This window comes from Mirounga leonina, unplaced genomic scaffold (assembly GCF_011800145.1).
Source record: "Mirounga leonina isolate KUSES-001 unplaced genomic scaffold, KU_Mleo_1.0 Mir_376, whole genome shotgun sequence".
Taxonomy (NCBI): Eukaryota; Metazoa; Chordata; class Mammalia; order Carnivora; family Phocidae; genus Mirounga; species Mirounga leonina.
Genome location: NW_023270718.1, coordinates 400,941 through 419,300, shown reverse-complemented (window position 1 = coordinate 419,300; position 18,360 = coordinate 400,941). Strand labels below are relative to the sequence as shown.

Below are 18,360 nucleotides of genomic sequence, written 5' to 3'. Positions count from 1 at the left end.
CTACTACAGCTAAACATAGTCTGTGCCACGATCAGCAGTCCCTCTCCTAAGCATGAGCCCAACAGAGATGCACACGTGTCGTCACAAGACACTGTTAGAACGGTCCTATTTCTAGCAGCTCCCAAAACAACCGATACACGGGACAACGCGGGTGACTTTCACAGGTGCGCCGAGGACCAGACGCCAGACACCCCAGACATCATGCTTGTAAGATTTCATTTATACCAAGTCCAAGAACAGGTGCAACTAAAGGATGACAGAAATCCGAGCAGCCTCTGGTGGGGGAGGGGCGCTGACTGGAGAGGGGCACGAAGGAACTTTCTGGAACTTTCTGGGGGAAATGTTCTGTACCTTGATCTGGGTGGTAGTTATGCAATGTAAAAAAAATTTTTTTAAGTAGGCTCCACGCCCAGAGTGGAGCTCAATGCAGGGCTCAAACTCCTGACCCCGAGATAAAGACCTGAGCTGAGATCAAGAGTCCGATGCTTGACCGACTGAGCCACCCAGGCACCCCGCGATGTCATTTGAAGGTTTTTGGACTTCACGTGAAAGTTTATCTCAATAAAAAGAGCGAGAGAAGGGCACAGTACTTAAGAGGTTGCACAGCTGAGATTCAGATCCCAGATTTGTCACCTCTCAGCTGTGTGGTCTTGAGCAGGTCACTTTCCCTCTTTGTGCCTCACACCTTGTAAGGAATGAATGAGCTGAAGCACGAGAGGGCAGAGCAGAGTGGGCGCTCAGTGAATCACCATCATCACCATCATCGTTGTCACCCGCATTGTCCCCCCTTTCCCCTTCCTCCTCCAATAGGAGAGGACTCTCAGTCTGACCCCCTTCCTCTCCCCTGTTCTGACCCCATAATCCCCCTGCCTGGTTGTTTGAAGCTGCTCTCGCTGTAACCTCCGTTGGGTCTAAAACCCCATGACTCGGTGACTCCGTGATTCCATGGCTCCTGGGGTTATGTGGATCACCCGGCCACGGGAGCCAGCACCAGGGACACCACCCGCTCCCACCCCTGGGGCCAGAAAGCAAGCACAATACACACACACTTCTCTCTCCCCACTGATATATTTGATAATTGTCCAGAACCAGAGATGGCATCAGCCGGGGGCGGGGGAGTAAAAAAGAGCCCAGGGAGGGGGTGCAGAGGGGGCAGGGAGGAAGGGGTGAGGAGAGGGAGAGGAACAGTGACACAGAAAAGAGAGAGGGGGAGAGAGGGGTCGGGGGGTGGGGTGGAGAGAGCAGCCAGCCAGAGTGGGGAGGGGGGGAGGCAGGAGATAAATTGAGGGGGTAGGGGCCAAGGTGGGGCCACGGGGAGAGAGGGCCCCTCCCCCAGAATACAAAATGGGAGGACTGGTGGGGGCTGTCCTGGGCTTGGGGGGCAGGGAAGAGACGGGCGATGTGGGGGGGTGAGGTCAGTAGTAGGTTTCCTTCTCCACCCAACCTGGAGACAAAGAAAGAGAGAGAGACATGGAGAAGGGCATAGGACAGAGACAGAGACAGAGACAGAGAGGAGGGGGACCAGAGAAACCGGAAGGGAGAGGGAGGGATGTGGGGGAGACAGAGAGGTCAGCACAGTGCTCCGCCCCCCCACCCCTCCACCTGCGCCCCTGCCCCCCAGCCTCGCCCTCCACCCGGTGAGCCCCCTCACCCCCCGGGTTCCTGCGCAGGATGAGTTTGCGGATCTCGTCGTAGACGAAGATGAGGAAACTGTAGGGGAAGGCACAGAACCACCAGCTGGGCCTGCAGAGATGGGAGAGCAGGAGGGCGTCGGTGAGGGGTCGTCCCCGGGGACAGAGAGGCTGAGTCTGGAGAACAGGAGGGCCACCCTGGGGTGGATTCTCCCTTGCCCTCTGGCCGGGGCTGCGGGCTGGGGCCCGCTGAGTGCCCCTCTGTGAGGATGTCCACGGGGGAGGGCTCATTGGCATCAAAACAGAGACCGTGGGGCGCCTGGCCGGCTCAGTCGGTGGAGCAGGCGGCTCTGGATCTCAGGGTTGTGAGTCTGAGCCCCACACTGGGTGCAGAGGTTACTTAAAGATAATAAAATCTTTGAGAAAAAAAAAAAGAACAGGGACTGTGATGGGGGGGGTCCCCAAAGAGACAGCAGGAGAGGTGGGGCTTGAGATCCACGTGGGGTCTGTGAGGATGGCCCACAGGGAAGGCTCCTCGGAGGATCCTGGGGCAGGCGGCGGGGAGGGCGAGGGGCACTCACTTGAGAGGGTACATGCGGAGGGCCACGTCCATCCCAGGGCAGTAGGACAGGAAGGCGGCGAGCGCCGTCTCCTCAAACAGCCCGAAGATCAGGATCTTGTTCCTGGAGGCACAGGCAAGGCTGGACATGACCCGGCCCCCAGCCCCCCAGGGACAGGCACAGCCAGAGGTGGACGGAGACAGACAGACAGCCCCGGGCTCACACGGACAGAGCGACGAACAGGGAGACAGAGAGATGGCAACAGAAGAAAGGCAGACCGACAGAGACAGCAACACCCAGACAGGCGTGGAAGGGGGACCCCAAGTGACCCCCTCACCCCCCCAATACACACGGAGGGACAGATGGAGAGAATCCACGACAGATGTGACCACTTGAGAGGAAATCACTCAGGGGTAAAGACAGACACACGGATGGGACAGAACAGAGCCTTGTGCCGCCGGCCCTCACTTCATGCCCTGCTGGAAGACCGAGTTCCTCCGGGTCTTGCAGATGATCAAATCGGCCCACTGGACGACCACGATGCTCACGAAGAAGGCCGTGTGGCACGTGAACTCCACCACTTTCCTCTGCTCGTACGTCTGCAGGAGCGATGACAAGCGTGCGGGGCGGCAGTCAGCCCCAGCCCGGGACCCACGTGCCCCCCACCCCCGGTCTGTGCCCCCTGCACCAGCCCCAGGGCAGGTGGGGGCTCCGTCCCGATGGGGCCTCCCCTCTGTGGCTGGTGGGGCAGGGCATGGCCAGAGGTCACGAGCACCTCGGTGGGCTGGGCCAAGGGCGCCAGGAGGCCCAAGCCCCGGGCAGGGGTCTCGATGCTGCTCCCGGGGCAGAGGGGTCGTCCTAGGAAGCAGCCCCCCATGGCTGGGACAGCGGACGGGAGCTCCTGCCTGCTGTGGGCAGAGGTGACTGGGACACCCCCCAAGTGCTGCAGGGCCCACCCACTCACCCACTGCTGCCCGTAACTGTCCTCCAGGTCATTGACGGTGCGGTCGTCCCAGTTCAGCCGGATGCCCACCAGGTTGCTGGGCAAGAAGCCATTTTCTGCCAGGATCACGAAGTAGGAAAAGAAGCCGCCAAGAGCCTGGATCATTCCTGGAGGGGGGAGGAGATGAGGAGAGCTCAGGTCGGGGCCAGCAGCCAGCCCAGTGCACCTGGGAGGCCCTGTGAGACTCCCACTGGGAGCTGGTGGGGAGGCTACCTCAGAACGCACTGCAGAGCATCATCTGAGGCTGGGCTCCCGGCGGGCCACCTGAGAGCGCCACCTGGTGGTGAGCACCTGCCACGGGCCACCTGGGACAGGAGCCTCTGGGAAGGGACTCACCTGGAGGCTCTCCCCCACCTGACCCAGGCCACCTAAATAAAACCCTGGGAACCCCCCAGGTTTTGGTCTGACAGGCTCCCCGATGTAGGAATGATCTCACCGGGCCTCTGACCACCACCATTGAAGCTTCTGCTTTCTGGGACACTCCCAGCAATGGGGAGCTCAGCACCTCCAAGGCTCTGCACGTGGCACCCCCAGCAGCAGGGTGAGGAGGAGGTGGGACGGGATGGGGGTCACTCCTGCCCTCAGAGTGCTCACGGGCTGATCTTGTCTTGTCCACCATAGAGGGGGATTGAGCAGGGGGCTCTGCAGTGGCCAGCCTGGCGCCAACCCTGATCTGCCACTTGGTGTCCCATGTGCTCCTCAGGTGCACCCCCAGGCCCATCCTCCACCTGTCCTGGCCCTGCCTTGGGGAGCACTACCCTTCTGCAAGTCACTCCTCCCAAACCTCCAGCACCAAATCCTGCTTTCAGCCCACTCATCCAACACAAGGTTCCAGAGTACCCACTATGGGGCAGGCACTGGGCATCCACCCATAAACCAGGTGGGGTCCCCCCATCCTCACCAATCTGCCCATAGGCCATGCTGATGAGCCTCTCATTGACCAGCTTGTCAGTACGTGGGTTCCTGGGCTGTCTCTTCATGATGTCACTCTCTGCAGCCTCGTATGCTAATGAGATGGCAGGGACCTGGGCGGGAGAGGCCATGTGAGCAGGAAGTGGGGGGCCCTCCCCTCCCAGGCCCCAGAAGGTGGCTGGGGCTCACCATGTCAGTGCCCAGGTCGATACAGAGGATGGTGATGGTGCCCAGAGGCAGTGGGATGTTGGCCATGATAAACAGCAAGAAGGGTGTGATCTCAGGGATGTTGCTGGTCAGGGTGTAGGCAATGGACTTCTTCAGGTTGTCAAAGATCAGGCGGCCTGAGGCAGGGGCAGGCTCAGATCCCATCCCAGGCACCCTGGCGCCCTCCCCTTCCCTGCCCAGTCTCCGAGTCCTTTCCAATCCACCCTCCCACCTGTCCACCTTCCCGCGCAAACATTCAACCATGGCACCCTGTTCAAACATTCTTGGAATATAGCCACTTGGGAAGACCATTTGGCAGTTTGTATTAAAGTTAAACACCCCCCTACTCTATTGACCCGGTAATCCTACTCCTAGGAGTGTTTATGTCCACCAAAAAGCAAGTACGAGAAGGTTCACCATAGCATTAGCCCCCATCGCCAAAACCCAGAACTGACCCCAATGCCCATCAGCATGGAAGTAGATAAATGAACTACAGTCCTTCCATACAACAGAATACCACTCAGCAAGAAAAAGGAACGAGCTACTGCCCACCCAACTCCATGGATGAATTTCACAGATGTCATGTCGAGTGAAAAAAGCCAGACACAAAAGCACTCATATCGCATGACTCCATTTAGATGAGGTTCAAAACTATTGTATGGAGCTAAAAGTCAGGATACAGTTTATTTCTGGGAGGGGAGCTATGGGCCGGAGGGAACCTGACGAAACCCTAATGGGGCTGGAAATGTCCTTTATCTCGGTTGGGGTCTGGTGGTTGCGTGGGTATACACGTGTAAAAATTCATCAAGCTGCCCAGCTTACTGTGCACATGTCATATCTCAATATGAACTCAATCAGCCCAGTGTGTGTAGAGTAAAAAGAAGCTAGGGGCAGCTGGGCGGCTCAGTCAGTTAAGTGTCAGGTCATGATCCTGGAGTCCAGGGATCAAACCCCACATCGGGCTCCCTGCTCGGTGGGGAGCCTGCTTCTCCCTCTGACTCTTCCCCCTCTTGTGCTCTCTCTCTCTCTCTCTCTCAAATAAATAAAGAAAATCTTTAAAATAAAAAAAAAAGAAGCTAAAGATTAACCCAGCCAGCACTGCCTCCCACCCTCCCGGGTGTGCTGAGAGGCATGAGCAACAAGATAATGTCATTCATGTGGAACAGAAAGGCAGGCTGCACGGTGGTACGAATGGTCTGATCACCTTTGTGTAAAAGTAAGACCCACTCTTTCCTATTCCCTCAGTGCATCCTCTGCCTTTCACAAACTGCTGGTGTCTCTTCCTAAAGTATTCATGGAGGAAATGATGATTGAAATGCGCTTCAACATAATCCAGGGTGTATGTCGAGATGAAACAAGATGGGCCATGAGTGGTGATGGAGCTGGGGGATGGGGACGTGGGGGTCCACTGTGCTCTTTGCTCTGCGGTATATCTAGAATTTCCCCTACTGGAAGTTAAACTTTGTGGTTTGTTTTTTTTTCCCCACCTCCGAGAGGCCTGCCTTGCCCACCCTTATCTGGGAATGACCATGGTTATTATCTATCACGCATGGCACTTGTTGGCTTCTCAGCACTTGCCACAATTTACAATTATGTTTGTTATGTTATGATTCATTTGTTAACTTGTCTAAAGCTGCCCCTCCCAGCTCCTGGAGGGAAGGGACCCTGTCTGCTCTGCTCACGACTCTCTCTCCAGCACCAGGCAAGAGACACAAGGTAGCAGCCCAGTGCATGTCTGGAAGGTGTGACCGGTGTGTCCGTAAGAGTGTGCATTGCATACACATAGATGTCTTGGGGAAGGAGAAAGGATTAACCACGATGTCTTCTGGGACAAGGAGGCAAGGGATAAGAGCATTTAATTTGTCACTTAAGGCTCTCTTTTATCATGCATTATTTTTTTACCCTGGGGACATTTCAACTGGGAGAGAGAAACTGGAAGAAAATGCACCACAGCATGAATAGTGATTATTTCTGGATGGTGAGGTTATGGGTGATTCCAATTTTCTTCTTGATGCTTGTCTATATTTCCTATAATTATCGGGAATTGCTTTGATGATCAGAATAAAATTAAATGTGAACAAGCTCCATCTGTGGCCACATCAAGGCCCATCAGGAGGCGGCGGTGCCCGCCGGCTCCTCAGTCTGGACTCAGTGTTCCCGGCCCCAGACACCAGGTCCGGCCCCACACACGGGCCCCCTCACACACCCTGCCTGTGCACGCTCTGTCCCTCTGCCCACAGCTCCCTCCCCTGGCACCCCTCTACCTGAATATTCCAACTCAGCCCTTGGGACTCCACATAGTGATTCCTATCCACTCTAGAAGCTTCCTTTGCCCCCCTGACCCCAGGTTGGGTGAGGGGCCCCCACAGGGCTCCCGAAAGGACCCTCAGCTTCCCCATGGTTGCACTTACAGGCATTTTCAAAATGCTTCTACGTCTGCCTCGCCTGCCAGACTGGGCCCCAGAAGCGCGTCAGCTCAGCCCTGCCCCCAGGGAGCTCCCAACCCCACTGGGCAGAGGAAGACTGGAAAGGACAAGCTGCAGGCTCCACTGGGGCTCGGAAGGGTTCTGGTGTCTTCCTACCATGCATTCCGCCACAGCCCTGGCCAGTTCCTCTTGCCCTTCTTGGGGCCTCCGGCAGGAACCCCAGTCTCCAGGGCCTCCCCGGCCAACTCACCCTCCTCCACACCCGTGACAATAGAGGCAAAGTTGTCATCCAGCAGAATCATGTCCGCTGCCTGCTTGGACACGTCTGAGCCAGCAATGCCCATGGCCACGCCGATGTCAGCCTTTTTCAGGGCGGGGGAGTCGTTCACACCATCCCCGGTCACAGCCACGATGGCTCCCTGCAGGGAGAGGGGGTGAGGATGACGCCCAGAGGCCCGGCCCCAGCCCCGTCCTCCAAGGGGGCCTCAGCCCAAGCGCACCTGTCTCTGGCAGCCTTCCACAATAATGAGCTTCTGCTGGGGGGATGTGCGGGCAAAGACGATCTCGGTGTGGTTCTGCAGGATCTCATCGATTTGCTCCGAGGTGAAGTCCTTGAGATCGGTGCCATGGATCACGCAGGCCTTGGCATCCCTGGGAAGAGCAGAGGGCTGGTCAGGGCATATGGGGATTCATGGACAGACAGCCAGGCAGGCCGAGCCCACAAACAGGAGAGGCAGGAGGACCGGGCTCTGAAACTGAGGCTCAGGAGGTGTAAGTGACTTGCCCAGGTTCACACAGCTCGTGAGCAGGGAAGCTCAGATGCAGCCCTTCCCCACGCTGCCCGTCCTCACATGTGGAGGAGGCGTGGCACCCAGGTGCTGAGAGCCGAAGGAAGGTGGACAGGCCGTCCCGGAGGAAGGCCGGAGTTGGGGGGGGGACGGGCCTCACCGGGGGTTGACCTGGCTGACGGGAATGTTGAGCCGGGCAGCAATGTCCTCCACTGTCTCGTTGCCCTCGGAGATGATGCCCACGCCCTTGGCGATGGCCTTTGCCGTGATGGGGTGATCACCCGTGACCATGATGACCTGTGGGCATTGTTCGGGGATGGTCCAGCCTCACCGCCGGCCCCCCGGGGGGCCCCGCCGCCGCCTCCCCGGCTGCCCCAGGCCACACCTTTATGCCAGCGCTGCGGCACTTGCCCACTGCGTCGGGGACGGCCGCCCGGGGCGGGTCGATCATGGACATGAGGCCGACGAAGCAGAGGTTGTCCGTGGTGAAGTTCACGTCGTCGCAGTCGAAGGCAAAGCCCTTGGGGAACTGCTCCTCGGGCAGGTAGTAATGGCAGAAACCTGATGGCAGATGGAGTGAGGGCATGAGGGCTCCAGCCTCAGACGGCCACCCTCCCCGCCCACAGCTCTTGGCCACCAGCGTCCCTGTAGTCAGGGCAGCCCCAGCCGGGGGCGTAGTCTGTCAACATTCATCCCCTAAAGATGGCTTCCCCTCTCGTTCATACACACACTCGCTCATTCATTCATTCATTCATTCATGATGCATTCTGGGAGGGCCTATTCTGAGCCAGGCTCCGGACAGCCTCACACCCCTCCAAACCCTCAAGGGCTCCCCCACCAAGTCAGCCCCACCCGAGGTACGCACCCAGCACACGCTCGCCCAGGCCGCCGAGCTCCAGGTAGGCGTTCTGGAAGGCCTCTTTCATCTCCTCGTCCAGGGGCTGCTCCTTGCCCTGCAGCAGGATGGTGGAGCAGCGGTCCAGGATGCGCTCGGGGGCGCCCTTCATCACCAGCAGGTACCGGTTGTCGTTGGGGTCCTCAGTCTCGTGGATGGAGAGCTGTGGAGAGGGTGGGGGGCGGGCATGCCTGAGCCTTGGCGGGACCCAGCTGGGGGAGGGGATGGCCCCCACCCTCCGCCCAGAGGCATGGGAGCCAGGACAGACCACAGCTGGGTCTCCCCCAGAATGCAAAACTCTCTGCCCCAAACTCTCTACCCAAGAGATCTCCATCTGGTTCTCAAAGTCTCTCCCAGGGATCCCGGCTCACCCCTGCCCATTTCTGTCTCTCCATCTCACAGATGTTTCTGCCCATGGGGCTCGCTCACAAAAATCATGGACATCCCTAGGGTACATGGCCCTCTCCCTGCCTCACCCGGCTTCCTCTCATCCCACATCTGACCTATCACCAAATCTGCTCAGCTCATCTCTCAAATACACCCAGATTCTGACCTCTTCTCACCTGCCCCCCTGCCCTCCCCGTCCGGCCACCCCCATCTCTCGTAGGGAATATCACATTGAGTCTCCGTGTCTGCCCTCCCCAGCCCATAATACTTCCTCCCCACAGCAGCCAGGAGGATCCTTTAAGAAATGTGAGTGAGTGGAAAACGGGGCAGCCACTTTGGCAAATAGTCTGACAGCCCCCCAAAAGGCTCCAAGGAGAGTTACTATATGAGCCAGCCATTCCCAGGGACACACACACCCGAGACACACAAAGTGTGTCCACACAGAAACGTGTGTGTGAAGTTCCCAGCAGCATCACACGCAGTAGCTCAAAGGGGCGAATGACTCAAAGGTCCGTCAGCAGATGAAGGGATCAACAAACTGTGGACTGTGCAGACAACGCAACATTACCCGGCCACAGAGAGGTCCGGAGTACCAACACACACCACAACGTGCGTGAATGGACCTTGAGAACATCACACGAAGTGAAACACGCCAGTCACAAAACACCACGTATCGTAGGATTCCATTTATATGAAATGTCCAGAATAGGCCAACGCATAGAGACAAGAACGTAGATGAGTGGTTGCTTAGGAATCAGACGAGATGGGGGAGGAGGGGGAAAAGAGCTAAGGAGTGTGAGGCTTCTTTTTGACGTGATGGAATGTTCCATAACTGTGGAGCTGATTGCACGTATCTGTGAATATACCAAAATGCTGAATTACGCACTTTATGTGGGTGATCTATGATATATGAATTATATCTCAGTGAAACTCTTTTTAAAAACATGAGTCAGGTCCCATCTCTCCTCCGCACAGAGCCCTCCCGTGGCTCGTGTCCCTCTTAAAAGTCCACACCTGAGTCTTCTCCACGGCCCACGAGCCCAAGAGGACCTGGCCAGGTACCCAGTGCCCTTACCTCCAGCACACTCCCTGGCTCCCTGCTCCACCATCCTGGCTGCCTGGCTGTTGTTCAGACACATCAGTACACTCCTGCCTCAGGGCCTTTGCACATGCTATGCCTACTGCCTAGAACACCCTTGCCCCAGACACCTGCAGCCAGCATATTCTGTACTTCCTCATGCTTTTGTCATCATCTGTCTTCTAGCACTAGACTGTCCGTTCCATGTCCACTGTTTCACTCACTGCCAAAGGTACCCCAGCACCTAAAACATGCTCCTGACATGCGGTGGCTGCTCAAGCAAATATTTGTGGAATGAATGAGAGCTCTCCGGTGGGTCCCCACTCTCTGCTATAGGAAGATCTTTATTCCTCTGCCTCCCACTCTGGCAGAGACCTTGCTCTCACTCCCTGGGTCAGCCTGTTCCTCACCTAACCAGGCGGACACTATCATTCCCATTTCACAGATGGTGAAACCAAGGCTCTGGAAGGTTAGTAACTTGTCCAAAGTAAGGGGGGCAGTGGGGCAGAGGTGACCGCTTACAGGCACGACCGAGACACTGAGGGCCAGGCTAGCTCTCCTAGACAGCCCTGGAGTACCTGGTATTTGTTGGTGGAATTGAAGGGAATCTCAGCCACTTTCTTGTTACGTTCGCGCATCAGCTTCACAGAGCCAGACGACAGTTCGATGCACTTGAGCAGGGCGGACTCAGAGGCATCCCCGGCCACATCCCTCTGGGGGTACAGAGGGCCGTCAGAGCAGAGCAGTGGCGGTGGCCACGGGCAGGGCCGAGGCGAGGGGGGCAGCCGGACCCACCTTGAGCACAGGGATGTTGTCCTGACCTCCCTTGAAGACGGCGCGGTTGCAGAGGCCAGCGATGTGGGACAGGGCCACCCAGGTGTGCGAGCTCTTGTCGAACGAGGTTCCTGAAGGAGGCACATGTCCCCTGTCACAGCGCCTCAGGGCCAGACCCCCTCGGTCCCCGCCGGGGCCCCACCCTCACCTGACTGGTCCTCCGTGGTGTCGGCCTCGTGGATCTGGTTGTCAAACCACATGTGGGCGACCGTCATGCGATTCTGGGTGAGGGTCCCTGTCTTGTCCGAGCAAATGGTAGATGTGGAGCCCAGGGTCTCGACAGCCTCCAGGTTTTTCACCAAGCAGTTCTTCCGAGCCATGCGCTTGGCCGTCAGCGTCAGACACACCTGGGGGGGGGGGGGGGGGGGGGGGGGGGGGGGCGCAGCGGGGGCGGGCCAGTTATGGGGACCGCCGGGCGGCAGGCTTACATCAGCGACGAGAGCGCCCGCGACCCACCCTGGGTGGCCCACCCAAGGAAAGAGCGCTGCCCCCGAACACCAAGCAGCAACAACACAGACGCACACACAGAAGAGTGTTGCTGTCCGGCAACTCCATCCCAAGGCACAGACCAACAAAAGTGGGCTCGGATGCGCCCCCAAAGGCAGCTACTGTTCTGGGCACAGCAGCTTTCTTCCTAATCGTCCCGAACGAGAAACAATGTCTACTAACAGCAGAAGGGGGAAATAAACCGCAGGGGGGAAAAGGTGGCATGATACACAGCAATGGGAAAAAGCAGCCTCCGGCTTCTTGCACCTTCAAGGATGAAGTTCAAGAACATCGTGTCCAGCATAAAACTGAGCCCGAAGCAAGGGTTTGGACTCAATTATTCCGTTGCTATGCAGTACGGTGATGCTGCTGGAAGCCAGGGTAGGGGTAACCTTTGGGTTGGGGGGAAGAAGCCGGACAAGGTCTGGAGGGGGTTTCTGGGGAACTCAGTCTGCGTGCCGCCCACCTGCACGCGCCCAGACTCACAGCCGGGGCGTCCAAATGCGTGACCCCACATCTGTAAAAAGCCTTGGACCTACCCTGGCTTTGCACATGCTAATGGGGAAAATGCTGCAGGAGATATTAAATAAAAAGAATCAAGCAGCAGAAGAGAATTCCTGGGACGATCTGGTCTATGTACTGTCAGCGCTGAGCCACAGGCTGGAATACGCCCACACCTGCCCGGGAGTGGTGTAGATGATACACTTCTGTGGTGGGGCTGACCGCTGGTCAGCAGGGCAGGGCGGGGGCATTATTTTATTTTATTTTTTAACTATTTTAATCTATTCTTTAGACTTTTTACCATGAGGGTGCACTTCCTTTTTTTTTTTTTTTTTTTTTTAAGATTTTATTTCTAAGTCATCTCTACACCCAACGTGGGGCTTGAACTCACAACCCCGAGATCAAGAATCATGTGCTACACTCACTGAGCCAGCCAGGAGCCCCATGAGGGTGTACATCTTAATTGTGTAAGTTAACTTAGACAGTGGTAGGACTGACGGGGCGCCTGGTGGCTCAGTCAGTTGAGCCTCCGACTCTTGATTTTGGCTCAGGTCATGATCTCAGGGTCGTGGGATCGAGCCCTGTGTCGGGTTCTGCGCTAAGCAGGGAGTCTGCTTGGGATTCTCTCTCTCCGTCTCCCTCTGTCCCTCCCCCTGCTCACTTACTCCCTCCCCGCCACCTCTTTCTCCAAAAAAAAAAGAAAGAAAAAAAAAAAAAAGAACGTGATAGGCTGTTAGCCCTTCATGCTTTGCAGCGTGCCCCAAGATTTTTGTTTGTTTCGTTAAGAAGGCCTTCTGAGTCCCCAGACCCAGTCATTCAAGACCCAGGAGGCTCATCCCTCAGTGTGCCAGTTGTCCTCCTCAGGACCGTGGCAGTCAGGCCCCCAGCCCCCGCCTCCCTCAGACGTGGGGGTCCGGGCCTTACAGTGACGGTGGCCAGCAGGCCCTCTGGGACATTGGCCACAATGATGCCGATGAGGAAGATGACAGCCTCGAGCCAGGTGTATCCGAGAATGAGGGACAGGATGAAGAAGGAGACGCCCAGGAAGACGGCCACGCCGGTGATGAGCTGGATGAAGTGCTCGATCTCGATGGCGATGGGCGTCTTGCCCACCTCCAGGCCTGAAGCCAGCGTGGCAATGCGGCCCATGACAGTGCGGTCACCCGTGGCCACCACCACGCCGCGAGCCGTGCCTGGGGGGCCAGAGCGGGGTAGGCTGAGCTGGGGATGGGGTCTCGGCGAGGTTCGGGGAGCCCCGAGCCCCAGACGCACATCCCTCGGTCTGGACCAGCCCTGCCCCAACATGGGTGCACCCACCACACCCTGCCGCACCTTCCACGCAGTTGGTAGAAAAGAAGGTAATGTTCCGAGTCTCCAAGGGGTTGTCGTGTGTGCAGTCAGGAGAGCGGGTCTGAGGTTCCGATTCGCCGGTCAGGGAGGAGTTGTCCACCTGAGGGTGGGTGAAGGGACAGAGGGCTCAGCCCTGGGGTCAGGGAGCACTTGTCCAGAGGACATGGGGCTGAGGCTGTATCCATGGAAGCCATAAGGAGAGGCCTGGACACCTGGGTGAAGGAGTGGTGGCCGGTGGGCTAGAGGTTGGGCTCTTGAAGGTGGGAAGCAGAGGCTTCTTGCCAAGGTCTAAGGTATTGATACATCTGGGGGGTGGGGACCAGGGGTCTGGACTCCTGGATCCTGGCGAAGGTGGAGCTGGGGCCTGACCCATGGGTCTGAGGAAAGAGGGGGGCAGGGCCCTGGATTCTTGGGTCTGAGGGAGGAGAAGGCTGAGGGCAAGACTTCTGGGTTTGAAGGAGGGGAGGCTAAGCGTCCAGACCCCTGGTCTGAGGGAGGAGAGGGTTGGGGGTCTGGACCCCTGAGTCTGAGGGAGGAGGGGGCTGGGGGCCTAGGCTCCTGAGTCTGAGGGAGAAGGGTGCTGAGGCCTAGAGCCCTGGGTCTGAGGGAGGAGGGGGCTGGGGGCCTGGACTCTTAGGTCTGAAGGAGGAGGGGGCTGGGAGCACGATTCCTGAATCTGAAGGATGGGGGCTGGGGGCCTGGACTTCTGAGTCTGAAGGAAGAAGGGGCTGAGAGCCTGGACCCCAGAGCCACTCCAGGAAGGACAGAGCTGGGCCCCAGGTCCCGGTCCCACCTTGCAACCATGGGCTGAGATGATTCGTAGGTCGGCCGGGACTCGGTCTCCACCCTTGATCTCCACCAGGTCCCCGACCACCACCTCCTCAGCGTTCACCTGCATCTTCTCACCCTCTCGGATCACCAGGGCTTGCTGGGGGCCGAGTGGAGAAGAGTCAGTGCCCCAGCTCTCCGCCTGGGCTTGGATGGCACACCTCACCCCCAACCTCCTACTCCCACCTGACCCCTTCCGGGACCCCCCTTCACCTGGGGAACCATGTTCTTGAAGGACTCCATGATCTTGGAGCTCTTGGCCTCCTGGTAGTAGGAGAAGCAGCCGGTGATGATGACCACAGCCGCCAGCACGATGCCCAGGTACAGCTGTGGGGGGGACACAGGGTTGTACCTCAGAGCTGCTCCCTACCAGCCTCACCCCGAGATTTGCGGAATCCGGGAAGGGAACTCTGAGTCAACAGGAGCTGGCGGGGGGGGGGTCGGTATTTATGTGTCTGACCCCAGGTTTTGTCTACTTGAGGGTCCGTGTGTCCTTCTGCCTGTTCATGTTTGGGTCCCTCTTTCCGCACATGGGGTGTGTTTAAGCTCTAGGTCAGCCCATCTCTCGATTTTGTGTGTCCACCTGTCTGTCTTTCTGCCTGAGTTTGAGAATCTGAGCGTATGCTATTATCTGTCCACATGTCTGTCTACGCTTAAGTCAGTGTGTCTGTCTGACAGTCTGCATGCCTGGCTTTAAATTTATGGGACTGTTTGTGTTTGAGTCTCTATGTGGATCTCTGTCTGTCTCTCTCTGCCTGGGTCTGAGACTCCGTGTCTATCTGCCTATTTGAGTTTTAATTTTTTTTAAGTTTTATTTATTGGGTAATCTCTACACCCAATGTGGGGCTCGAACTCACAACCCCAAGATCAAGAGTCGCACACTCCTCCGACCGAGCCAGCCAGGCACCCCGGGTTTTAATGTCTGGGAATACGATCTGTCCGTGCTTGACTTGCAGGTTTGTCTGTCTGTCCCCAGGCTAGGCCTGCAGCTCTGTGTATGTCTGAGTTCCTGTGTCTGTCCGTCTACATCTGTGTCCGTGGTTGTGTCTGAACTAGGCGACTGTGTCTGAGTCTGTGGCAGGCGTGACGGTGTTGAGTCTACGCGTGTGCGCACATGCATGTGCAAGGATCTCCACGTGGTCAGGGTGCGGGTCTGTGTTTATGCGCACGTGTCCCCCTGCACTGGGGGATGGGTCCTGACAGATCAGTAGCTGGATGTCTGGCTCTCTACACCAGAGTCCTGACTTTTGCGGGAGGATCTTTCAGGCCATGACCACCTGGTGGTGCCTGTCCCCAAGGCCACTGAGATCACAAAGCCTTGGGACAGAGCCTCAGCTCACACACCCCACATGGCACACAAGTTACTTGGCTTTGCTTTTATGCAGGTCCGATGACCCAGCTGGAGAGTGGGCTTTCAGAAGCCGGAAGGGGCAGGAGAAGCGGGGCGGGGTTTGCGTCCCTAAGTGTCCCAGCCCTGGTGCAGGGCAGGCTGGAGGGCACTCACATTGTCGCCCGAGGGGTCGTCCTCTGTGCCCGCCTGGATGCCATAGGCCAGGAAGCAGAGGATGGCTCCAATCCACAGCAGGATTGAGAAGCCCCCAAAGAGCTGGCGGCAGAACTTGACCCATTCTGGAGTGGTAGGCGGTGGTGTGAGCGCATTGGGCCCATCCCGGGCCAGGATCTCTTGGGCTTTGCTGTGGGTCAGACCCTGGGGGACACAGGACTCACACAGGACCCTCCCTGAGCCAGCCTGGCACCCCAATGCTTCACAAGCACCCCAGGCACCCAGGACTCAGGCCCCCAGCCCCTCCTCCCTCAGACCCAGGAGTCCAGACTCCCAGCACCTTCCTCCCTCGGACCCAGAAGTCCCGGGCCCCAGCTCCCTCCTCCCTCAGACTCAGGGGTCCAGGCCCCCAGCCCCTCCTCCCTCAGACTCAGGAGTCCAGGCCCCCAGCCCCCTCCTCCCTCAAACTCAGGGGTCCAGGCCCCCAGCCCCTCCTCCCTCAGACTCAGGGGTCCAGGCCCCCAGCCCCTCCTCCCTCAGACTCAGGGGTCCCAGCCCCCAGCCCCTCGTCCTTCAGACTCAGGGGTCCAGGCCCCCAGCCCCCCCTCCCAGAGGTGCTCCTCCTTCGGGCCCAGCCGCACCTGCACGCAGTCCGTGTTGTATTTCCGGCACACCTCTTCCACCGACATCTTGTGCTCTGTCTGAGGAACAAGAGTTTGGGGGGAGGCAGTGAGAACCAAGGCCTTTCAGGGGCTGGGGCAGGACCTGAGAGCATGAGGCCCATCCCCAGCCACATCTCCACTCTGGGAGGGTGTGCGGGCACGAAGGGTGGGGCTTACCATAGCCACCTCCTTCTTGAGGTCATCCAGGTCCCTGCGCTCTTTGGTGCCCTTGCTTTTCTTGGGCGAGCCCTTGTCATCTTTCTTGTCCTGCGAGGTGGCGACACGATAGCTGTCAGAGCCACCAGACTGCGGGCGAGAAGGGGTTACAAGGGGGACACTGGCCCTCCAGGCCCCACCCTCACCCTGGCCTGCCTCCTCATCGCATCAGGCAGGAGCTGGCTCTGGGGGTCGTGGTCTGTTCGCCAGCACCTCCCTGTCTCTGCCCCGTGTCTCTGGGTGGTTGTCTCTCAGAACCCGTGGGTCTCGTCTCTTTGATTGGCCTCACCGTCTCTGGTGCCGTGTTATCTCTGGGTCTCTGTCCCCGAGGGTCTCTGTCCGGGTCTGTCTGTGCTTCTGTCTCTGTCTCTGTTTCTGTGCCTATCTCTGGGGCTCTCTCTCCTTCAGTCACTTGGTGTCTCTTTGTCTCTGTGTATGTCTCTTCCTCCCTCTCCCTGGGCCTGTCCCAACTCCCGGAGTGTCCGTCTCTTGCTATGTCTGTCTTCCTCTGTCTCTGGAGCTGTCTCTCGAGGTCTCTGTCCCCTTCTGTCTTATTGTTCTTTTTTGTCTCTCTGTCTCCTACCTCTTTATCTCTCCATCTCTGTCTCCCTGCTCTATCTCCTTCATCTCTTTACGTCGTCTGTCTCTGCCTCTGAGTCTCTCCGCATGTGTCTCTGTATAATTCTGTCTGTCTGTCTGTCTGAACTCTGGCTCTGTAGGTCTCTCTGTCTCATACAATGTCTGTCTGCATCTCTTGAACCATCTCTCCCCACGTCTGGCTGAATCTCTCTCTGGGAGAGTCGATGTGTCTCGGGATTTCCACCTCCGTGTCTTTCCCCGTCCTGCTCTCTGCCTCTCTCTGTCACGAGTCTCTGTCTTCAACTTTCGAGCTGTGTGTGTCCTCCTCTAGAATGCTTGGCGTGTCTCTCCCTCTCTGCCTCTCCTGTTTTAACCGCCTTGTCTATCTCTGGCTGTCTCACTCTGACCTGTCTGTCTCAACATTTCAGTCCTTCCAGCTCCAGGTCTCCCTGCCTCTGTCACTCTCCCCGTCTTCTCTCCCCGGCTCTTTTCCTGGGCCCCTTTCCCCAGCCCCATGGGTGTCTCAGTCTCTGCCTCTCGAAGGACACAGCTAATCCTGGGAGACCCCACAGGCCTGGCAGGGACAGAGGAAAGGGTACTGCAGGTGTGGGTCACAGCTGGGACAAAAGCCCGGGACGCAGCCTACTATGCACAGGGATGGCAGCCTGGCTGGACACACAGCCAGTCCCGAGGGTCTTGACTGACAAGCTGTGGGCCCTGGCCTCTCTCTCGGGGCTTGGTGGCCGCCACAGACAGCTCTGAACAGGGGACGGGCAAGGTCAGGTCTCTGGAGGACAGACTAGGAGCTGGCTGGGATTTCGGGTACAGAAGCCCCAGGCCTGGCCCGAACTGGATGTGGCGTGAGGGGGCGAGGGGGGTTCCAGTCCAGGGGGCTTGGGCAGATGGGGAAGGCAGTGTCCCCGGAGGCTGGCAGGAGGGGTGAGGCGAGGCCAGGTGCTGGAAGAGGGCTGCTGACAGATCCTGCGGGCCCAGGGCCAAGCCGGGATCCCAGGCTCAGGCAGCTCAACGCTAATCCCCTCATGACCTTGTAGCGGGTTGAGCTGCCTGCTGCCGGCCCCCAGACCCAGGGGCTGAGCCTGGGGGTTACTGCAGCCTGGAGGCCCGGGAGCCTCTGAGAGGGTTTCAGAGGGTGGGAGGGGGGCTTGGCCCTGGGCCAGCCCTGCAGCAGCACTGCGTCTGACTCAAAAGCACGGAGGCCTGAGGACAGGCAGGGCACGTCTCCACTCCCTGTGCCAGGAGGGGTCTTACCTGCCCACGGGGGTGGCCCCATGGATGGAGAAATGTGGAGATAGAAGGTCATGGGGTCAAGGCAGAGAAATGAGGGGGAAGGCAGGAGAGGAGAGAGATGGGGGCCTGGCAGGAGTGCGGGAGAAAAACAGCAGCCAACACCTGAAACCTTAGGGAAGGCTGGGAGCTGATGCTTGGAGGAAGCAGGGGCTGGGGGTCTGGACCCCTGGTCTGAGGGAGGAGGGGCTGGGGGCCTGGACCCCTG

At 58.2% G+C, this 18,360-nt stretch overlaps 1 protein-coding gene across 1 annotated transcript in view; it reads right to left on the bottom strand.

Annotated features, from left to right (window-relative positions):
* Window positions 1-1,415: 1,415 nt before the first annotated feature.
* The window catches only part of ATP1A3 (ATPase Na+/K+ transporting subunit alpha 3), a 19,655-nt gene continuing 2,710 nt past the window's right edge, over window positions 1,416-18,360 (bottom strand). The window contains exons 3-24 of the mRNA XM_034986478.1: window positions 16,230-16,319; window positions 16,032-16,091; window positions 15,391-15,594; window positions 14,100-14,213; window positions 13,852-13,986; window positions 13,041-13,158; window positions 12,633-12,901; window positions 10,870-11,068; window positions 10,683-10,792; window positions 10,466-10,600; window positions 8,393-8,585; window positions 7,913-8,088; window positions 7,688-7,824; window positions 7,240-7,390; window positions 6,990-7,158; window positions 4,296-4,450; window positions 4,096-4,219; window positions 3,156-3,301; window positions 2,660-2,790; window positions 2,213-2,314; window positions 1,652-1,743; window positions 1,416-1,444 (exon numbers count right to left, since the gene is read on the bottom strand). Coding sequence (XP_034842369.1) covers window positions 1,416-1,444; window positions 1,652-1,743; window positions 2,213-2,314; window positions 2,660-2,790; window positions 3,156-3,301; window positions 4,096-4,219; window positions 4,296-4,450; window positions 6,990-7,158; window positions 7,240-7,390; window positions 7,688-7,824; window positions 7,913-8,088; window positions 8,393-8,585; window positions 10,466-10,600; window positions 10,683-10,792; window positions 10,870-11,068; window positions 12,633-12,901; window positions 13,041-13,158; window positions 13,852-13,986; window positions 14,100-14,213; window positions 15,391-15,594; window positions 16,032-16,091; window positions 16,230-16,319 — 3,039 coding nt within the window. The remainder of the gene's footprint in view (window positions 1,445-1,651; window positions 1,744-2,212; window positions 2,315-2,659; window positions 2,791-3,155; window positions 3,302-4,095; window positions 4,220-4,295; window positions 4,451-6,989; window positions 7,159-7,239; window positions 7,391-7,687; window positions 7,825-7,912; window positions 8,089-8,392; window positions 8,586-10,465; window positions 10,601-10,682; window positions 10,793-10,869; window positions 11,069-12,632; window positions 12,902-13,040; window positions 13,159-13,851; window positions 13,987-14,099; window positions 14,214-15,390; window positions 15,595-16,031; window positions 16,092-16,229; window positions 16,320-18,360) is intronic.